The sequence below is a fragment of the Thalassophryne amazonica genome, chromosome 4, assembly GCF_902500255.1.
Source record: "Thalassophryne amazonica chromosome 4, fThaAma1.1, whole genome shotgun sequence".
NCBI classification, from domain to species: Eukaryota; Metazoa; Chordata; class Actinopteri; order Batrachoidiformes; family Batrachoididae; genus Thalassophryne; species Thalassophryne amazonica.
The window spans coordinates 86,515,896-86,537,030 of NC_047106.1; the positions used below are offsets into that span (position 1 = coordinate 86,515,896).

At 40.2% G+C, this 21,135-nt stretch overlaps 1 protein-coding gene across 2 annotated transcripts in view; it reads right to left on the reverse strand.

Annotated features, from left to right (window-relative positions):
• The window catches only part of zgc:113149 (uncharacterized protein LOC541363 homolog), a 50,600-nt gene that overhangs the window by 20,170 nt on the left and 9,295 nt on the right, over nt 1-21,135 (reverse strand). Inside the window, exons 3-5 of one of the 2 annotated variants that reach the window (XM_034168207.1) lie at nt 18,122-18,216; nt 15,101-15,254; nt 9,433-9,597 (exon numbers count right to left, since the gene is read on the reverse strand). In XM_034168207.1, coding sequence (XP_034024098.1) covers nt 9,433-9,597; nt 15,101-15,254; nt 18,122-18,216 — 414 coding nt within the window. Of the gene's footprint in view, nt 1-9,432; nt 9,600-15,099; nt 15,255-18,121; nt 18,217-21,135 lie in introns of both variants that reach the window. The other variant, XM_034168206.1, reaches the window with a different exon arrangement.

Genomic DNA, 21,135 nt, shown 5'->3' on the forward strand with positions numbered 1-21,135 from the left:
GCCCAGCGACAGCCCCAAAACATCACTGCTCTAGAGGAGATCTGCATGGAGGAATGGGCCAAAATACCAGCTACAGTGTGTGCAAACCTGGTGAAGACTTACAGGAAACGTTTGACCTCTGTCATTGCCAACAAAGATTATGTTACAAAGCATTGAGCTGAACGGCAACAAAAATTATGTTACAAAGCATTGAGTTGAACTTTGGTTATTTTGGTCCTTCGACAGCTCTTTGGTCTTGGCTGTGGTTGAGTTTGGAGTCTGACTTTGAGGCTGTGGACAAGTGTATTTTATACAGATGAGTTCAAACAGGTGCTATTAATTCCACCATAATTTATAAATAAATTATTTAAAAATCCTACAATGTGATTTCCTGGATTTTTTTTTCTCATTTTGTCTCTCATAGTTGAAGTGTACCTATGATGAAAATTACAGACCTCTCTCATCTTTCTAAGTAGGAGAACTTGCACAATCAGGAGCCGACTAAATACTTTTTTACCCCACTGTATAACTTCCTGAAATTTTATTTAAGTAATTTTGTCTCATCTAAGTATAATTAGGTATTTTGATCAGAAATGAGACAAAACTGGTAAGTAGGGCTGCACAATTAATCACATCGCAATCATAATTGTGATAATGTCCTGTGCCATTATATGATCATTAAAAGGTGCGATTTAAATAAAATAAATTATCTTTGTTAAATTATCATTAAAATGCAAATTTTTCCTCTCAATGGGACACTTATATATATATATATGACCTCTGTCATATAGACCTCTGTTATATATATATATATATATGTAAAACCTAGCAGAAGGGATTAACCCTCACAGCTTTTCTCCCCTCTCTGTCTTTCTCCTGTTCACTGCACAGTTGAGTTAAACACCTAGATTTCTTATCAATACAACTGGCTATAAACTCATTTTCACATGAAAACAAATGTTAGTTTTCATGAAAATATTCTCTTAAAGGTGATCCTTGGGTGGACAGCGGACTTTTGTATGACACACTTGTTTAAAGTTAATCTATCTTCGCGTATAGCCACAAACATAAATCCATGATTGTGGAAGTTTTTTTAATCCACGTTTTATTCAGGAGGAGATTTGAAAATGAAATCACTACACGTGTCTCAAACATCCCACAGTTCTATCAGTGTTTTCAGACATTCTCCTGCTAGAAACATCACAGAGGCCAGACACAACTTCCTTAAGACATGTGACATACTGTATGTAACAGAAATACCCCTCAAAGTACACTGTGGTGGTAGCGGATAAATACATATGTCATAAGAATCTTTCATTTTGTGATATAAGCACAAAATTTGGCACAACGGTATTTCTTGGTCTACTTTTGGCAAAATTGACATCAGTGGCTGGTCTGTCTAAAATAGCTTCATGTTTTTCATATATTATGTAAAAGCTAGCCAGAAATAAACACTTCTAAAACTCAAAGTGCTGTTTTTGGAACCTAATAACACCTCTGAAGTGATTTATAAGACATTGACTTCACGGGAGGGTTTAGCTAGCTGCAAATCTCTGTTTCATTTATGTCTTAATATAACCTCTTTGTCATTTATTATGCAAAAAATTACTAGCCTATAAAATTGTTCATGGACTGGCACTTCTCTACTTAGCTGATCTAATTAAACCCTACGTACCGGCCCAGGCTTTGCGTTTGCAGGATGTAGGACTACTTTGTGTCCCCAGGGTGAATAAAAAGACTGCGAGTCACAAAGCTTTCTTTTATTGTGCCCCTGTTCTGTGGAATGATCTCCCTGCATTGAGAAAACAGTCAGATTCTGTGGAGACTTTCAAGTCCAGACTTAAGACGCACTTATTTTCCCTTTCGAATGGCTAGCATATTGGCATATTATGTTACTGTGCTTTTTATTTTTTTACTCTTTTATTGTGCTTTTTAAAATCTTTTAATTCATTTTATTTTGTTTTCTGAATTGTTTTGTGGGAAGCGCCTTGAGGCGACTGTTGTGATTTGGCACTATATAAAAATGAATTGAAAAGATAGCTAGAAATAAATACGTCTAAAACTGAAAATGCTGTTTTTGAAACCTAATAACACCCCTGGAGAAAAACTGCAGACATTAGCGTGCACACTAACTTTCACTAACTCAAAGCTAACTTCCTATGTCGTTAAATTTGTCTAAATATGTATTTGTGAGCACTTCTCCTTTGCTGAGATAATCCATCCTACCTCACAGGTGTGGCGTATCAAGATGCTGATTAGACAGCATGATTATTGCACACCTTGTCACCATATTTGTGAAAAATATTTGAGAGAAATAGGTATTTTGTCTGTATAAAAAAATGTTTTGAAAGAGTATTTAAGGTGGCCATTTACAAATGTTTCCCCTCTTTGCATTTCTTCTGAGTGGCAACATGGGAGCCTCTAAACAACTCTCAAATGACCTAAAAACAAAGATTTTGTCTGTATAAAAAAATGTTTTGAAAGAGTATTTAAGGTGGCCATTTACAAATGTTTCCCCTCTTTGCATTTCTTCTAATGAGTGGCAACATGGGAGCCTCTAAACAACTCTCAAATGACCTGAAAACAAAGATTGTTCAACATCATGGTTTAGGGGAAGGATACAAAAACTATCTCAGAGATTTCAGCTGTCAGTTTCCAGTGTGAGGAACATAGTGAGGAAACGGAAGACCGCAGGCACAGTACTAGTTAAGGGCACTGTCCCACTGGCGTTTAGGAGGATTTGCGGATGGAATGTGCACAAAAGTGGCCCACATCCGCCAAACAACCGCAATAACCGTGTAACATTCCTGTATGAGTCGGCCGCCATCCAAACACGTCCGTGATCATCCGCAGCGGACCGGGACAGCGTGCAAAACAGATATGACGTGTGCCCAGCACGGCCACATCACGGTCGCAAATGGTATGTCGTGCATGCAGACAGAGTGGGCACGGATGGAGCGAGTGCATCACGGCCGCTGTGCCCCTCATGGGGGCGCCTCCGCGTTCACCTTCGCTTCTGTTCCCTGTTATATCCGCTTTTCTTCCTCATGTATTCGCTGATCCACCCAGGGACATTTGTCATTTCCACCCACCTTTGTTGCGGACGCTCAGCTTTTGTCTCCTCATTTCATGCGCAAATCCTCTTAAACGCCAGTGGGACAGGGCCCTAAGGCCTGAAGTGGCAGGCCAAGAAAAATCTCAGATAAGTTGAAGTGAAAGATGGTGAGAACAGTCATAGTCAACCCACAGACCTGCAAGACCTACAACATGATCTTGCTGCAGATAGTGTCTCTGTGCATCGTTCAACTATACAGCGCACTTGGCAAAAAGATGTGTATGAAGCTATAAGGCAGAGGAAGCCTTTTCTGCATACACGCCACAGAGTCGATTGAGGTATGCTAAAGCACATTTGGACAAGCCAGTTTCATTTTAGAATAAGATGCTGTGGACTGATGAAACTAAAATTGAGTTATTTGGACATAACAAGGTGCGGTATGCACGGCTGAAAAAGAACACAGCATTCCAAGAAAAATGCTTGCTACCTACAGTAAAATTTGGAGGTGATCGACTGTTTTGAAACAGTTGATGAGTAGATCACGTAGTAGTTCTCAAAAACTGATTCTTTGAACTTGCACTCTGGTGTGAACATCTCAGAGCTGTACAGCCAGTGCTGTACTGGGAATCTTGTTAAAGTTGAGGGTCACATGGATTCCACTCATTAACAGCAGATTCTTGAGAACAATGTTTATGAATCAGTGACAAAGCTGAAGCTGCACTGGGGATGGATCTTTCAACAAGACGACCCTAAACGCTGCTCAAAATCTACTAATGCTGCGTTTACACATAGGCAAGACGTGTTACGAATAGGGATGGGTATTGATAAGATTTTATCGATATCGATGCCATTATCGATTCTGATTATCGATCCGATTCCTTATCGATTCCCTTATCGATACCTCGTGAATTTTGTACTAAAAGTAGGCTTTACAGGTTTTCTATGTATTTCATTGAGTCTTAGAGTAAATAAATATGAAATTGGTCACTGTACCCTTGATCTCTGGACATAAATAAAAATAAAACGGTGTTTCACTTTGAAGTTATTCATTCCGACTGGACTCTATCGTTCTAACTTGACTCGTCAGAGACCCGCACAGCGTTTGGAGCTGTGTGAACAGAACGGAGGACGATTCTCATTTCTTTCTCGCAACAAGACAGGAGTCCCAGTTAGTAACTTTAATCCGCACAAACGTGACTCACGATTGACATATTCAGGGATGAAAGTGGTGAAAAACAAAAAAAGCTGAAAGCCAAGATTACCCCAACACCACGTGCACGAAAATGTTTGAATTCTAGAAGCTCTGAAGTGCAATCTGGGACTATTCCAGACAATAAACTGGAGTGAGTGCAGCATCCATTTAGGTGAGGAAAAAAAAAACTTTCCATATTCAAATTCATTCCAGTAGTATTCTGCTCTTACTAGCATGCAGCAGTATCTAGTTTGGCAGATAGTTCTGGAGGAAATCACTGAAGAAATTAACATATTAAAAATATGGTTTGACCGAAACAAACTGTCATTAAACTTAAATAAGACAGGGATGAAATGGAGGTGTAAGAGTCACTAGGTGTTCACAGGAAACACTTATTTATTTCTGTATGTATGTATGTATTTATTTATGTTCATTGTTAGTTGCTTTGCTTTGTTCTGTTGTGTTTCTATTCATGTTCTTTTTGTCTTTTTCTCTAAAACTGTATATGATAATCATTAGATTATTAATATAAAAAAAAATAAATTTAAGAAATATTACAATGTGAAAACAAATGCACCCGAACGTGATGACAGCTGCAACTGCGTAATGCTAACTTTTAACAATGAAAATGCCATACACATGCTAACACGTTAGCATCGCTCCCGTTTTTAAGTTATAAAATACATCTATCAACTGTTTCAGAAGACCATAACAGGTCGGTTTAACATAGAAAAGGTAAATAATACTCACAGACGTATGCTCTTTAGCAGTGGTGGGCACACTTCCGATAACTATTATAATGATCGAAGATAATGTTTTCATTATCGGATTATCTTTTTAGATAAATTTAAAAACCATCATCGGAGTAATTATCTTCCGATGAATTACCGTCCGATAACTTTTAGACCGATAACGTACTAAACTAAGCTGAACAGTGAAAGTTTCCTAATAGGCATGTCGTTCTATCCTCTGCAAACAGAAACCACTCTATTGTCTGTAAGCAAAGGAGAACTGGTGACCAAAAAAAAAAGTAATTTCCTTTAAAACCATACTAATATAATCGCAATGTCACCAAGTCATCCAGAGGCATACATGTTTAACTTATGGTTCAAATTCTAACCACTCATTTTAGACAAGTTATTTAAAATTATTGACATGTCTGAAGTTTATAAAGTGAAAATATCAGATATATGTTTTCGTTTTAAAGTAATGTGCTAATTTGTAAGGTTTTGTGAGCACATGCTGTGCCAGGCAGCAATGCATTATGGGTAGCATAAGGTAATCTCAGACGTTCACGACAGGACAAATGCATTTCAGACACTCTGTTCATGGTCCACAGATAACAGCATTAAACTCTAGTGCCTAAAACTCTCGTGAATATATTCTCTGGGTTTATAGACGTTAGTGTATTTGCATTTGTTAAATTCTACGCATCTTAAATGTAGCAGACACGGATTATCTGGAATTTTGTTTGACATTTTTTCAAGGCCGCTACTGCCATCTACTGGCCAGGAGTGTTCATGGCAGTATTAAACGTCTGGGTACCTGGCTGCTCTCAAAGTGTTGGTATTGTCCATTGTCCAGGCGCTTTTTGTGTGCATATATTTATTAACTTTGTATTCTAAAACTACGGTTCACACCGGTCCACACGAACGAGGTTGGCGCCATGTTTTTAGTTTTTGTGGAAGTGACGACAAGAGAATAAGGCTCCTGATTGGATAGAATTTTAATCAGTACCGCCACCCAAAGGTTTGGCAGACTAATTACAACACATTTTTACGGTTCGATGTGGATGGATTTTTTTTTTTAAACGACGTAGTGTGGATGTTTTGTGGATGGAAGTTTTTCCCCCAAACTGAAAGGGTAAGATATTCAGTTTTACAAATACCCGACAACATGTGTACATGGCCTTATGCCTGTGAAAGGCACTATATAAATAAATTTACTTACTTACTAACACTGAGTGCACATTTTACAACATCATAAAAGTTTTAAAACATGCAATTGCGATGACACTTCCAGGGCTCCGTAAAAATGCCTGTTTTTACAAATAAAAATGGAATATTTTACAAAAGCACATTTATCTTTAAACCAACACACGACACACGCCACATTAACGTGTTGGTTTACATAATGGATTACTGAACTAATCACTGTTTAGCACTTTTACCCAGAATGCTTTGCGGTCTGTGTTTGTTACAAAACCTCAGAATTAGTGCCTTATTCAACATTAAAAGATATATGTTATATTTTAACTTTGTACAAATGACAGAACTGACATTAATGGAGTTATTCTATCAGTATTTTCAAAAAACCATAAGTTAGTATGACTTTATTTTTCAAGACCTCCGCCTGACCGGAGTGTTGAAATTGATAGGGAGCTGGCCTTAATGCTGCTCTCGGTGTGCCTCTGTGGTGGGAGCGCTGTTGTAAACAAGAGCTTCCAGCAGGATGTTGAAAGAAAAATGATTATGATTAGTAAAGAGTTGATTTCGTGGGTGCTCTCAGGATTTGTCTGTGCTGCTTCCTGCAGGGGGCAGCATGGTCAAACATTCTTGCTTATTCTTTAGGTCGTTTACCGCTTTTGATGCTTTCAAAAGCGATGGTGTTAAAAATCAATTTCAGCTCTTTAGTAACTGCAAATGTCCCATAGACAACACCGGAATTTATCGGTTATCTGTAACTTCCGATACATTTTTGGGTGGTTTATCGGTTTATCTTTATCAAAGATAACTTTTCAGTTATCTTTTTATCTGTTAGCGGGGGAAAATTAAGCGAAAGAAAGTATAAACGAAGCAACAGATCGAAGCACTGCTTCAATCTGCGAACCACTGCTTCGATTGGTTCAAGGTTCAGAGCAAAGCCGCGCTGCAGAAAAGTTGATCACGGACCCGCTGCAGGGTCTGTAATCAATGGAGAGAAATTATCATTTTCCTGACAAACACCCCCCAAAACAATGGCCACTCTGAAGGACCAATAACAGAATCGTTAAGCACAAAGCTTATTGATGTTGGTGGATCGAATCATTTCTTAACGATACCCGAAAGGAACCGGTTCTCGATACCCATCCCTAGTTACGAATGTCATATTTGTGTCATTCCTGGCGCATTCCTGACATTCCTAACATGACTTAACACATTTGAATAGGTTTCTTAATAATGCATATTGGTGCGTGATAGTTGTGATTTTTGTGGAGCATGTTTTTGGCTGTCAAAAATCTTCCACGAATGTCACACACCACCCTCATTTCGCCTCATGTCGTGGAGGTCGCAACTGAGCGTGTTGATCTGTCTTGATTAGTGGTGATCCTTAATAGAGTGTGACAGTGTTCTTCTATGACGTGCACACAATAAACCCTGCTGCACTGCATTCAGTTTCATTGCTGCAGTATGGTGAAGAAGGACAGTGACTCCAAGTTGGCTAAAAGTTTGGTTCCAATGCTCCTCACCTGCTGCATGTGCCTGATGTTTGGGCAAACGCACGAGACGAGAGACGCGTGGAGCCACACATCTGGCTCTCTCTCATCTCCTCCTCTTCTCTGTGCCACTCCATGGCACAGAGCCCAACTAAGCATGCAGTCACAAAGTTCTTCTGGTGTGGATTTTGAGGGGCAAACTGGAGAGATCTGAATTGTTCAGCAACTGACGGTAGAATGAATATGGGGTTGTGTGTGGAGACAATTCGCCTCATTCACAACGTGACAGAACTTAACATGCGCTGTTATGCGTGATAGCACACAACGCGGAACATTATAATTGCCCATGCGTAATGGTTCCTGATAATTCTCCAGCAACATGTGCCATTAATCGTAACGCGTGGTAACAGGTTGCAGCTGTTCCTGAGGACACCTGACGCCTCTGCCCCGAATCATCACATTCGTAATCAGCGGCCAAGAATGTATACTTCGTGGCATTCGTGACTTATCGTCGTTATGTGTAAACATAGCATTAGGCATTCATGCAGAGTAACAAGTACAACGTTCTGGAATGGCAATCTCAGTCCCCAGACCTGAATATTATTAAAAATCTATGATGTGATTTTAAGAGGACTGTCCATGCTCGGAAACCAACAAACCTGAGATGTTTTGTAAAGAAGAATGGTCCAAAATACCTTCAACCAGAATCCAGACTGTCATTGGAAGCTATAGGAAGCGTTTAGAGGCTGATATTTCTGCAAAAGGAGGATCTACTAAATAGTGATGTATTTTTTTCTGCTGGGGTGCTCAAATTTATGCACCTGCCTTATTTTGTTTAAATAATTATTGCACACTTTCTGTAAGTCCTATGAACTTCTCAAATATCACTGTGTTTGTTTGCTATATGATATATTTAACTGAAATTGCTGATCCAAACAACAAATGATTTAAAAAAGAAAAGCATGGAAATCATCAGGGGTGCCCAAACTTTTACATACAACTGTATATTTTTATATTGGTGTTTTATTTGCACAAATAGGCTATTTCAAAATTTCATGTGGCTAACAGCTTCAACTTCTCAGAAGTATTTATACCAAATTTGGTGCTTGTATCTTCACCTAAACAATTCTTACACTTATCTGCTGCACTACAGACACAGGCAAAAATCACAAAAATCTGAATGCTGTCTAAAAAAATTACAAAAAACATATTGCAATCGCAACATTTTCCACAATATTCACAATATGACCGTTTCTTCAAATCATGCAGCCCTACTGGTTACATTTTGCATTTTTACAGTTTGGTGTAATCATATGACATTATTACATGTTTATTTTGGGACCAAATCCTTTCATTTAGTTTGTAAAGTATATTAATTTGGTATTGTGCTTTTTTTTTTTTTTTGCACCTATTCAGACATTCATCATCTTTCCCATTTCTTGGTGTATTTAGCTCAAAGGAGAAGAGAGCTGTAAATCTGCTAAATGGAAAAATGCTCCAGAAATGCAGATCTTCTTCTTCCTTATTGCCTTTTTACAAGTTTCTCAGAATTTGGTTCAGGTCTGTATTTTTCATTGACAAAACCCCATGTTTGACTCTCAAATTCAACTTTAAGAGCCATATTACCAAGTTACTGGTCATTACTACAAGTCCCATCTATGGTTAGAATCTAACTCAATGAACATCAGGAAGTGAGCAGACAAATGTAACATAACTGTACCCAATAAAAACAAACCCCCATGTCTGACACTGGGGCAGTTATTGCATTCAATCATACTAGGCTCTGCTTACCACTTGGTTCTTTCTCTGGAGAGGAGAGGGGAGACAGGTCATGAGAGGCTGACCCTGACAAGTTGTCTGTCAAACTAATGTAGGAATAGGAGGAAGATGAAGGTCCTTTACTCCCAAGCTTCAAGAAATCCTCATCTTCTCCAAAGTCCAGATCATTGTCAACATCTGAGAAACAATAAGAAAAATTACAGGAGTCACGTGACGCGGTTGGTAAAGATGGCTGCCCGAGCCAAAGCTCAGACTGGCATCGTTAAACTAGTCCTTCAACTAATGCCTAAGAATAAGTATTCAAACGTGTCTCATACTTTAAAATTTTTTTTGAACATATAGGATGGCAAAACAACTTAAAAGCGGAGATATTAAGAAGCATTTGCGGCATCAGGCCGCACACCACAATGACGACAACAACAGTTCGGAGGCTCCAGAGGCAGCACCCTTTAGCCAGCACATTGCTAACATCTCCGCTACGCTCCAAAAAATGTCCAGCGATCTAGCCAGCCTTGAAGATATATGCCAAACCACAACCTCAGTCAAAGAGAAACTGTCTTCACTTATTTTGTGAGTGGTGGAGGTGGAGAAAAGGGTAGAGTGGCTGGAGGACTCTGATAACTAACCGAAGGCCTCGCTGGAGGCTAGTCTATTAGCTACCAAAGCAGAGCTTCTGTTATGGAGAACCGCAACAGAAGGAATAATCTACGATTAGTGGGAGTCCCAGAAGGTAATGAGAACAGGGATATTGTGGTGTTTGTGCAGAAACTACTAGCATCAATTTCTGGGCTGGAAGGAAATGGCGCAAACACCGGAGATAGACTGGGCACACAGAGCCCCGACACCACAACAAAATGAAGGGGAGAGACCACGCACGATCCTAGTTCACTTTCTACGTTCAGCTGACAGGGAGTTCATCCTACCCACAGCGCAGAATAAATCCGAGCAAATCTGGGAAGGTAACTGCAACATGATTTTCCCTGACTTCTCAAGAGGCACACAGATGAAACAAGATAAATTCAGGGAGTGCAAGAAAGCCCTGCAGTTCTCCCTACTCTATCTGGAAGTCCTTAGGTTCGACCATAGTGGGACTCAGAAGCACTTTGAGAAGCCAAAAAAAAAAAAAAAAAGCACTGGAATATATCCCACCTATTTAGGGGTGAGGATGCTTTGGCAATGACCAGGACCAAAAAAAAAATATGTTTTGACATTTTTTTTTTTTTACAGGTATGAGACAGTATTCTGGAGGAGGGACTTCCCCAAATTATTATGAAGCATACAAAAGTCATTAAGATGCATTCGGTCAGGATGGGCTCAATCACTTGGACAGTCGACATTTATGGACCGTCAGTTTTTGTTTGCTATAAGGGGGAGCGCAGAGTTCAGAGCTGCACGTTTTGTTTGGGTAATAGGGTACTTTGAGTGGGCAGGATCTAACAAGGATATGTTTCATAAACACATGGGTGTGATGGCTGCTCACTCCTTATTGGTCCTTTTGTTTTGTCAGGGTTAATATTTATGTTTAAAATCTGTTTATGACTGCTAAAACGGACAAGTTGTGCATTTTCACTTGGAATGTGAATGGCTTGAGACATCGGATGGGGACGTGCAGGAGTACAGCAGCCTGACAACTCTCTCGTGCTTTGGACCTACTTTTGACTTTTTTTCTTTACTGCTACTTTTAACCCTACTAAATTATGTGTTCTAAGAAGTACAGCAGAGAGGAGCTACTCCGGATTGGTATGTGTTATGGTGAGGTGGACTCCAAACGGAATTTTAACCGTAACTTTCCACCGGAGATCGCACGACCAGCAAGCAGCTTGGAGCTTACCTGGGCCAAACAAAGGAGGAGGCGGCGTAGGAAGAGGGACTGCCGAGCTGGTGTCCAGGCTAGGCTATAGAGAGACCCGCAAAGACCAGCATTACCCAGCATCTCACGAACGCCAGGTCACTGAACAACAAGTTTGATGAGCTATCGTCACCATTGAGGCATAGAAAACTGTGCGGGATAGCTGCATCGTCGTCGTGACGGAGACCTGGCTTCACCCCAGGGTAGCAGATGAAGCTATCGCGCTAGCAGGCCGCACAGTGCACCGAGCTGACCGGACGAGTCACTCGGGGAAAAGCAGAGGAGGAGGACTGGTCATCTATTCCAACAACAGGTGGTGTACAAATGCTACAGTGACTGAGACACACTGTTCCCCTGATTTGGAGTTTATGACACTCAGATGCCGTCCGTTTTATTTGGCCAGAGAGCACACGGTTGTCATGGTAACGGCTGTGTACGTACCACCGAGTGCTAATGCTAACGCAGCATTAAAGACCCTGCTAACAGCTGTTAGCAAACAACAGTGTGCCCACCCGAATGGCATTTTCATTGTGACCGGAGACTTCAACCATGTTGACCTAAGATCTGTGCTCCCTAGGTTTTACCAGCACATTACATGTGTAACGAGAGGCCATAACGTGCTGGATAAGGCTTACAGTAACATCAAGGATGCATATAAAGTCTCCCCCCTCCCTCACCTCGGACAATCAGACCATTTGTCCCTGTTCCTCATCCCAGCATACAGGCCTCTCATACAAAGAACTCTGCCTGAGGTGAGATCTGTTCGGATCTGGTCTGAAGATGCCATTCCACAGCTCCTGGACTGCTTCCACACTACCAACTGGGACATCTTCGCACAGGAGGACCTCACGGACTACACATCCACTGTACTGTTTTACATTAAAACGTGCATGGATAATAATGTCATGGTGGAGAAGATGGTTAGACATTATCCAAATAAGAAACAGTGGATGAACAGTGAGGTCAAACAGCTGCTGAGAGACCGGGACTCTGCTTTCAGGTCTAGGAACATGGAATTGTACAGCTCAGCCAGATCCAACCTGAAAAGACGCATAAAACGGGCAAAGGCAGCATATGCAAAGAAGATCGAGTGGCACTTCACGGAGGGGAACCCCCGACGTGTCTGGCAGGGCATTCGTGACCTTGTCAACTTGAACACTTCCTCTTCTAATGCCACCACCACCAGCACAAGCCTAGTGGAGGAGCTAAATTTGTTCTTTGCTAGGTTTGATGTTAGTGAGGAAGAGAGTGTCCCCATGCTGCCACCCGCTGACAATCTGGCCCTCACTGTGAGCACGGAAGAGGTCAGGAGGGTGCTCCAGGGTGTGAACCTGTCAAAGGCTGCTGGTCCCGATGGTGTCCAGGGGAGGGTATTAAGGGACTGTGCAGACCAGCTGGCAGAGGTTTTTACTACCATTTTTAACCTCTCACTGGCTGCCTGATTCTGAAATCCCAACAAGTTGACATAGTGTTTCTACAAGAAATACACCTCTCTGTTTAAGAATCAGAAAAACTGTGTAAAAGATGGTTGATCCATGTTTATTATAATGTGGGATCCAGCCAAAACTGTGGAGTGTTAAAACTTATTAATAGGAACTCAAAGATACCAGGGGAAGGATTCTGATTGTAGTGGCAGAACAACAGGACCACACGATTATTTTTGACAAATGTCTATGCCCCAAATGGAGATAAACCACAGTTTTTTGTTGAGATGGAGGCTAAAATGCTACAGGCAGGTGACTACAATGCTATTATTGGGGGAGATTTTAATTTGGTAATGATTTCACTCTTGATCGTAGTAGTGCCGCTCCAGTTAGGCTGCCTAGAGCATTACTAGCAATGAGAAGTATGACTGAGTCCTTGGGGTATATAGAAGTGTGGAGAATATTGAATCCAAAAGGATGGGATTAGAACTTATTCTCTGCCACCCATTCAACATTCTCCTGGGTAGACTTTTTTCTTGTTTCTAAAAACCTCCTACAGTCACTCATTTCCTGTTCTATTGGAAGTATTCTAATTTCTGATCACACGCGATGGAACCCTTAGCAGGCACAATAAGGGGGTTGATCATTTTCTGGGAGTTGTATATAACGGTTCTATACACAAATTAATGGTGTTCGCAGATGATATATTGTACTGGAATCAGACCCTGCAGTATCAATACCGCCATTCTTGAATATAATCAGCACCTTTTCGAATGTCTCGGGATACAGCTATATTGTCAAAGTCCTAAAAAGATTTTTTTTTTTTTTTTTTTTTTAACACTTTGCCCCAAGCTATATATATTGGGAAACTGTAAAGTGCTGCCCATTTTTCCTCAGCCACTACAATCCTGGCCACAAACGGCTATCATGATTGGACAACAGATTATTTCTGATTAATGTACATTTTTAAGTAAAAAAAAAAAAAAATCTTTTCTTACATTAGAAAACTTTTAATTAAAATAGTTTGAATAACAACAAAAAAAGATTCTTAAGAAATCTTTGATGTTTATCTGTAAATTAAAACCATAATTTATCTGTTGAGATAATTTCTTGATTAACATTATAATGAACCGTGGACATTTATTTTTAGACAAATAAAATAGCATGAAAAGTAATGTGTACATTAAAGCTAGAGTGCCAGGAAGCATATTGAAATTGAGACGATTGTTAGAATTTTGATGGGGACCAAAGTAATTTTGTTCGTTAGTGTGAATATAAAGGATTCCCAAAATATTAGTCTGAACATGATTAAAATTTGTCCGTATCGAAAAAACAAAATCTGAATTATTGGCACGTGCCATAAATTCGAAAGCCAGGTCGCCATCGGGGTGACGTCACAGGTCACGTGGGGGGTTCACCGCTAGCTGCAGCGACAGAAGACTGGCGATCAAACTTTTGGACAGGTGAGTTGCCTGGTGACTGGTGTCTGACGGTCTACAGTTATAGTTATTATCTGAGTCTGCTATTATCTGATTATCTGAGTTTTTAAGTGCAAGACATACTTCCAGCTTCAATTCGTCTGCAGGTTTTGACGTTCGCTGGGGCGAAATACGCTATGGATCTCCCTCAAATTATGTATGTTCCCACGAATTAAAAATTCCCAAAAAATTTTAATGGTTTCTAAATATGATGTAGTTTATATATATTACACTTCAGACTATATTTTATCTATGGAATATTTCCGGTATTCTAGCTTTAAATAAAAAGAAATATGAAACTGACTGTACTATTTGGATTATTTGATAGTTAAAAATAAAATAAAAAAATCAAAGTTATGACTTAGAAGTTGACCAAGTTGAGACTTCTCTTGCAGTTATGGCAGTAACAATTAAAAAACTGTAGGTTTATTTGGTAAAAATAAACATAGGTCAAACAATTAACAAATATAAAACGCTCACTCAGCTCGATAGTGACTGATCCCTTCCTGCAGCTAAAAGGCTAACGTTAGCTGATAAACTATGACTCTATAAGCTTAAAATAAGATCGAATTGGTATATTTTCTGCAACATTTCAGTTCATTTTTCAGAAATTCTGTGCTGGGTGGCACAGCCAATTTGAACCCGTGAGCCAGGTGGAAATTTGCAGTACCGAGTGGGGCCGCCCGGCACCGCCCACCATGGCTAGAACCCCGATTTACACTTATGTAAGACAAACCCTGTCTTGTGCCACACTGGTGATTCATAATGGTCTGAATTCTTAATCAAGTCTGACTCTAGAGTAAACCAGTGGCCTTGAGGACCAGGTTTGAAAATTACTGGAGCAAAGAACTATAATCAATATGTTGGAAACAATGAGTGATTTGGAACTTATCTGATGAGTCTCAATCCCTTCTTTCTGTCCTCCTTACCTCCAGGACTCATCATTAGGATCTTATGAACCATTTTCTCCACAGGACCCAGGTGCTTCTTCCTCAGGTTGCAGCCGTTTGGGCCCCGTAAAGCTGCAATGCGGCGCTTTCCATCACATTTGAGATCTGCCCACTTTTTCATGATCTGCCGCACCTGAAAAAACAACTTTTACATTCAAGAGCTTGCAACTGCTAAAAGAATCTTGGTAACCTGCAGTCAACATTTTCTTTAATATGTCCAATCACAATTTAAGTTAACGCAGTAATGTCTGGCAGAAATACTGGGCCGTTCCTAGGTTTGGGCAGTCGAACAGTTCCATCGTCTATCACCAATGGCTGACTGACATCACAATGCCATACAGCTGTTCTGGGTCACGATCAAAAACCTATGGGTGACGTCACGCAGGCTTTGTCCAGTATATATACGGTTTATGATACAAACCTACCATCCTTAATTGGAATTTCCTCACTGTACTCACTGTACTCGTAATGTGCAAAAATATCAATCCTTCCATCATGAACAGGCTTGTTATTTATTGGAATATAAATGCTGCCAAGTAATATGTCTGTTTGTCACTGCCCAATTTAAAGGGCTGCATGATTAATGTATCACCGGCTCACACACCTGGATAGCAAAGTATGGCAAAACCACTTGGACTAACTACATTAGAGTTGTTTGGTGTCATTAAGCTGAAAAATGTCAGTTTAAATGGAAGTGTGTGTTTTGAAAAAAAAAAAAAAAAGAAAAAAAAAGAAAGAAAACTACCAGGTCATATGTGTAATAATCATAAAAGAAAAATATTGCCCTTAAACCAGACATTTTCCCAAAAGGACTGTAAAAATTAGTTACCTGAAATGTTGTCAAAGTTTGGTCAGATGCTAATAAATTGCTCATTATGAAATAAATTCACCAAATAATAGATACTCACTCATCTTCAACCACTTATCTGGGACCAGGTCACACATACTTGGTAATGTAAACATATTTCTTATGCCAATAATACCTCTCTGAATTGAAATTCCTTACTGAACATAAAGAAACATTTACCAGGAAACATACCAGAGCACCACATCAAACGATAATAATTTTAATAAAAAAAATTCAAATACACACTCTCATTAATGTTAAAATAAATAGAAAAAATATAACCCCAAAGGTAATAAGTTAAAAGAGTTTATATAGACAAATTACTGCAGATAAATTATTGCAAGAGTGACTGAGGCTGAGTAGTGGTGACAAACTCAAGTCTAATGTTGTTTATCCCAAGTGGTGTTCTCATAGCACTCCCGCTGCAATTTGGGCAGTGACACTGCTAAAGCTATATTACTAATGGCAACTAATACCACTAATACTAATAAAATCGATCAACGGTCTCTTCCACAACTGACATGATTATTATTACCTGAACAAAAGAGGTTATGTATTCTTCTCCCACATACGAGGGCTGTCCGTAAAGTATAGGTCCTTTTTATTTTTTTCAAAAACTATATGGATTTCATTCATATGTTTTTACGTCAGACATGCTTGCACCCTCGTGCGCATGCGTGAGTTTTTCCATGCCTGTCGGTGACGTCATTCGCCTGTGAGCACTCCTTGTGGGAGGAGTCGTCCAGCCCCTCGTCGGAATTCCTTTGTCTGAGAAGTTGCTGAGAGACTGGCGCTTTGTTTGATCAAAATTTTTTCTAAACCTGTGAGACACATGGAAGTGGACATGGTTCGAAAAATTAAGCTGGTTTTCAGTGAAAATTTTAACAGCTGATGAGAGATTTTGAGGTGATTCTGTCGCTTTAAGGACTTTTCACGGTGCGAGACGTCGTGCAGCGCTCTCAGGCAGCGTCATCAGCCTGTTTCAAGTTTAAAACCTCCACATTTCAGGCTCTATTGATCCAGGACGTCGTGAGAGAACAGAGAAGTTTCAGAAGAAGTCGGTTTCAGCATTTTATCCGGATATTCCACTGTTAAAGGAGATTTTTTTAATGAAAGACGTGCGGACGGGTCCCGACGCGGCGCGGCGGCACAGGAAAAACACCTCCGTGTTGATAACCATTTGTAAAATCCAGTTGGCTTTTGATGGCTTTCAGTGGAGTGAGTATATGAGAAATTGTTTATCAGCTGGAGATGTTCCAACGTGTCCTCAAGGCTTCCAACAGAGGTGTTTTTCCTGTGGCGGAGCGTCGCGGCGGCTGCGAGCCGACGCTGCAATCCGCCCGCACGTCTTTCATTAAAAAAATCTCCTTTAACAGTGGAATATCCGGATAAAATGCTGAAACCGACTTCTTCTGAAACTTCTGTGTTCTCTCACGACGTCCTGGATCAATAGAGCCTGAAATGTGGAGGTTTTAAGCTTGAAACAGGCTGATGACGCCACCTGAGAGCGCTGTGCGACGTCTCGCACCGTGAAAAGTCCTTAAAGCGACAGTATCACCTCAAAATCTCTCATCAGCTGTTAAAATTTTCACTGAAGACCAGCTTAATTTTTCGAACCATGTCCACTTCGATGTGTCTCACAGGTTTAGAAAAAATTTTGATCAAACAAAGCGCCAGTCTCTCAGCAACTTCTCAGACAAAGGAATTCTGACGAGGGGCTGGACGACTCCTCCCACAAGGAGTGCTCACAGGCGAATGACGTCACCGACAGGCATGGAAAAACTCACGCATGCGCACGAGGGTTCAAGCATGTCTGACGTAAAAACATATGAATGAAATCCATATAGTTTTTGAAAAAAATAAAAAGGACCTATACTTTACGGACAGACCTCGTATGTGGTGGATATTTAGAAGGACTGCTTAAAAACTTATGACCAGACTTTTGTGAAACTTAGTGAAAGGTTTATGCTGAAATAGAATTAAATTAATTTTCAGAATGTCAAAACATTTTTTAGTCAGTCCAATAAGGGGAATGACCTAGAGAGCCAGCCTAATGATGACTATGATGATTATTAGCAACAAGAATACATTAACTACTATGTACACACGAATGAAATCATACTGTAATTTAAAGAAAGATCAGCATTACTTACCTCTCTATGATTCTCTCCCAGATTATTGATCTGATCAGTGATTTTAGCCCAGGTTTGTTTCTTGGATTCAGCTGACACGCCTTGGTTGAACTTCTCTATGGAGAAGAAAATGTGTGAAACTGTGTTAGGTTGTTTTCACACTTGTGCATCTTTGTCCACTTTAAACAGACTCTGTTTACTATCTCCTCTTAGTGCAATTTGTTTGGACAGGCGTGAACACACTAATGGCACTTGGCTGTAGGAATGGGGATAGAGACCTGGATGCCCTTGGGAGTCAGCTCCAAATTTTTCCAATCTATCGTAATTGTATGCGCCAGACATGATCAATTCCTCTTCATAATGCTAGAATACTTTTATGGTAATTCCTCATTGTAAAATCATATGTCATAATGTTGAATCAGGGCTGTCAGGCAATTAACAAAAATTGTATTTAATTAATTACAGCCTTTGTGATTACTCATTCATTTTCTATACCTGCTTACTCTAATCAAGGGTCACTGGGGGCGCTGGAGCCTATCCCAGTAGTCACTGGATGTGATGCAGGGGTACACCCTTGACAAGAAGCCAGTTTATCGCAGAACCACATATAGATACACAAACCTTCACACTCGTGCACAGACACCTACGGTCAATTTAGAGTGGCCAATTCACCTAACATACATGTCAGGCTGAAATTATGGTTAAAGCAGGAGAATTTCTGTGAAACCATTCATAGAATTGTCGGACTTCCGAGGTGTTGAAGATTAAACCTCAAATACATGCAAATATAGACAAAAGAGGTTTTTTTTTTGTAATGTTAAAGTTTAAATGACCATTATCTCCCCTTGAAGGCACTGGATTGGAATAATTTTCCTCCATGTCCTTCTTATAGTGTGCTACCACCAGTGGTGGGCACAGTTCCGCTAATCCGCTAACCATCAAAGCTAATGTTGTCATTATCGGATTAGTTTTCAGATAACTTTGAAAAACATCATCGGACTAATTATCTTCCTATAAATTTTGGTCAGATAATTTTTAGATCGCCAATATGTTTTTGCAGGTGAAGTGAATAAAGCATGAACAGTTAAAAACCTTTGTGAAGTCTGATATCAAAGATTTTAGCACTTACTTGTTAAAGATTTTGTAGCAGAAAAACTGCTGTATCCTCTGCAAACAGAGGAGAGCTGCTTTTAGGAGAAATGGCGCTATCCTCTGCAGTCAGTGGAGAGCTGGTCACAAGATAATTGCTCCTGACACCATACTGACTCCCTGGCAATATCACCCAAGTCATCCAGATGCATATTAACCAAACTAATTTCAGACGTTATTTAAATTAACGTCACTTCTGAAGTTTTATAAAGCGAATATATCAGCTATATGTTTCAGTTTTAAAGTACTGCACTAATTTTGAAGGTTTTAGTGTTGACATGGTGGTGCATTATGGGTAATCGCAGTACAGTCACGACAGGAGAAATGCATTTGAGATGCTCTGAACAGGCTCCACACGGACAGCAGCATTAAACTCTTTGTATATTGTGCCTAAAACTCTCATGAATATATTCTCTGGGTTTATAGATGTTGTTGCTTGTTATTGTGTTTTTTAAATGTCAGAAGAAGCTCATGTTGAGGCGGTAGTGCAGGCGAGATAATACAGCTACTATGGTTAGCTGTGTAGGCTAAAACTTATCGACACATCTTTTCGCATTTGCCTTGTCTTCCCTTCTCCACTGGAGCTAAAAAAACTGCACTTTCCACGGCTGCTTCGGTGATTGCAGCCAAACACAAAACAGTACACAATTTTCCATTATAAGTGACGCTATTTGTGGGGAGAGACTAATCCCCAGGTGGAGTGCTGAAACCATTTTAAATTGGCATGTCTTAAGCCCATCACACGGCACAAATGAGGGACACAGAAGCTGAAACAAAACAAGAAATCTGGATTTACGTTGACATCGTTTAACTGTCGTTCAGCTTCATTCCTGTAGCTGGCGCCTCGCCGGAATTTTCAAACTGTTAAAAAATGTGAACAAATCCCAATAACAATTCTGCTCAATTCATCTGTAATTCATTTTGCTTTCTATCTTGCCGGTTCTTCATTGTTTGCGTAGTTCCCATAACGTAAGCATTGTTTCACTGTCGTCCAACTTCAGCCAACTTCCCAAGTCCAACGTCTTGCACGAATTTTGACGATATTTGAATGGATCAATAACTAAAGCACAGACGAGCTGAATGTAACATCCTTGTATCGCTGATGACCCGTCCATGTGTGGGACAAAAAGCAACATTTTCATACAGAAACAATAGCAGCAAGAACGTTTTATCAACTACTGTAACTATTTTATGCACGGTCCAGCCATTTGTGGCTGGCCTGCGTGTGCACACACGTTGTTGTCAAGACAACCAGATCCCACCCCTGCAAGTGCTACGGACATGAGGACAGGGCTGACTGTGCTCGGTTTCATACCCGCTGTCAGTCACATCATTGAGAATGTTTCGTTTTGATTTCATTTAAAGTGTCCAGGTCGACGTTCGCTTCTTTTTCTTTCATTAGTTTCGGTTTTGTTTCATTCCTTTCTGCGCTCTTGATTCACAGGCTTTTCGGTGAAGTGAAAAGTGCAGGATCATCATCCACCTTTTCCCCATGATTTGTGACTTTTTTCCCTTCATTCAGCTATCGCCATGTGACCCTTAATCGGGTGTCACCGACTGAACTGTCCCCCCTAAAAATCTGTCTGCCCTCCCTTCACTGCACATGCGTCATTTCCGAGAATCAGCAGTGATTCACCGATTATCGCCTCGTTTCTGCTTAAAACTGCACTCTAGTCATCATCTATCTCAGCGACAGATATCCGAAGCTTTTGTACAACAATAATTTCCACATAAATTCAGCATTACTTCACAATAAAAGATGAGGGAAGCGAGCAGAGCACCACAGCTGCACATTTGAGTGCTGCGCATGCGTCATTTCGGAGCATCAGCAGCGATTCACCGACTGCCACCTCGTTTCTACTTAAAACGGACTTTAGAATGATTTA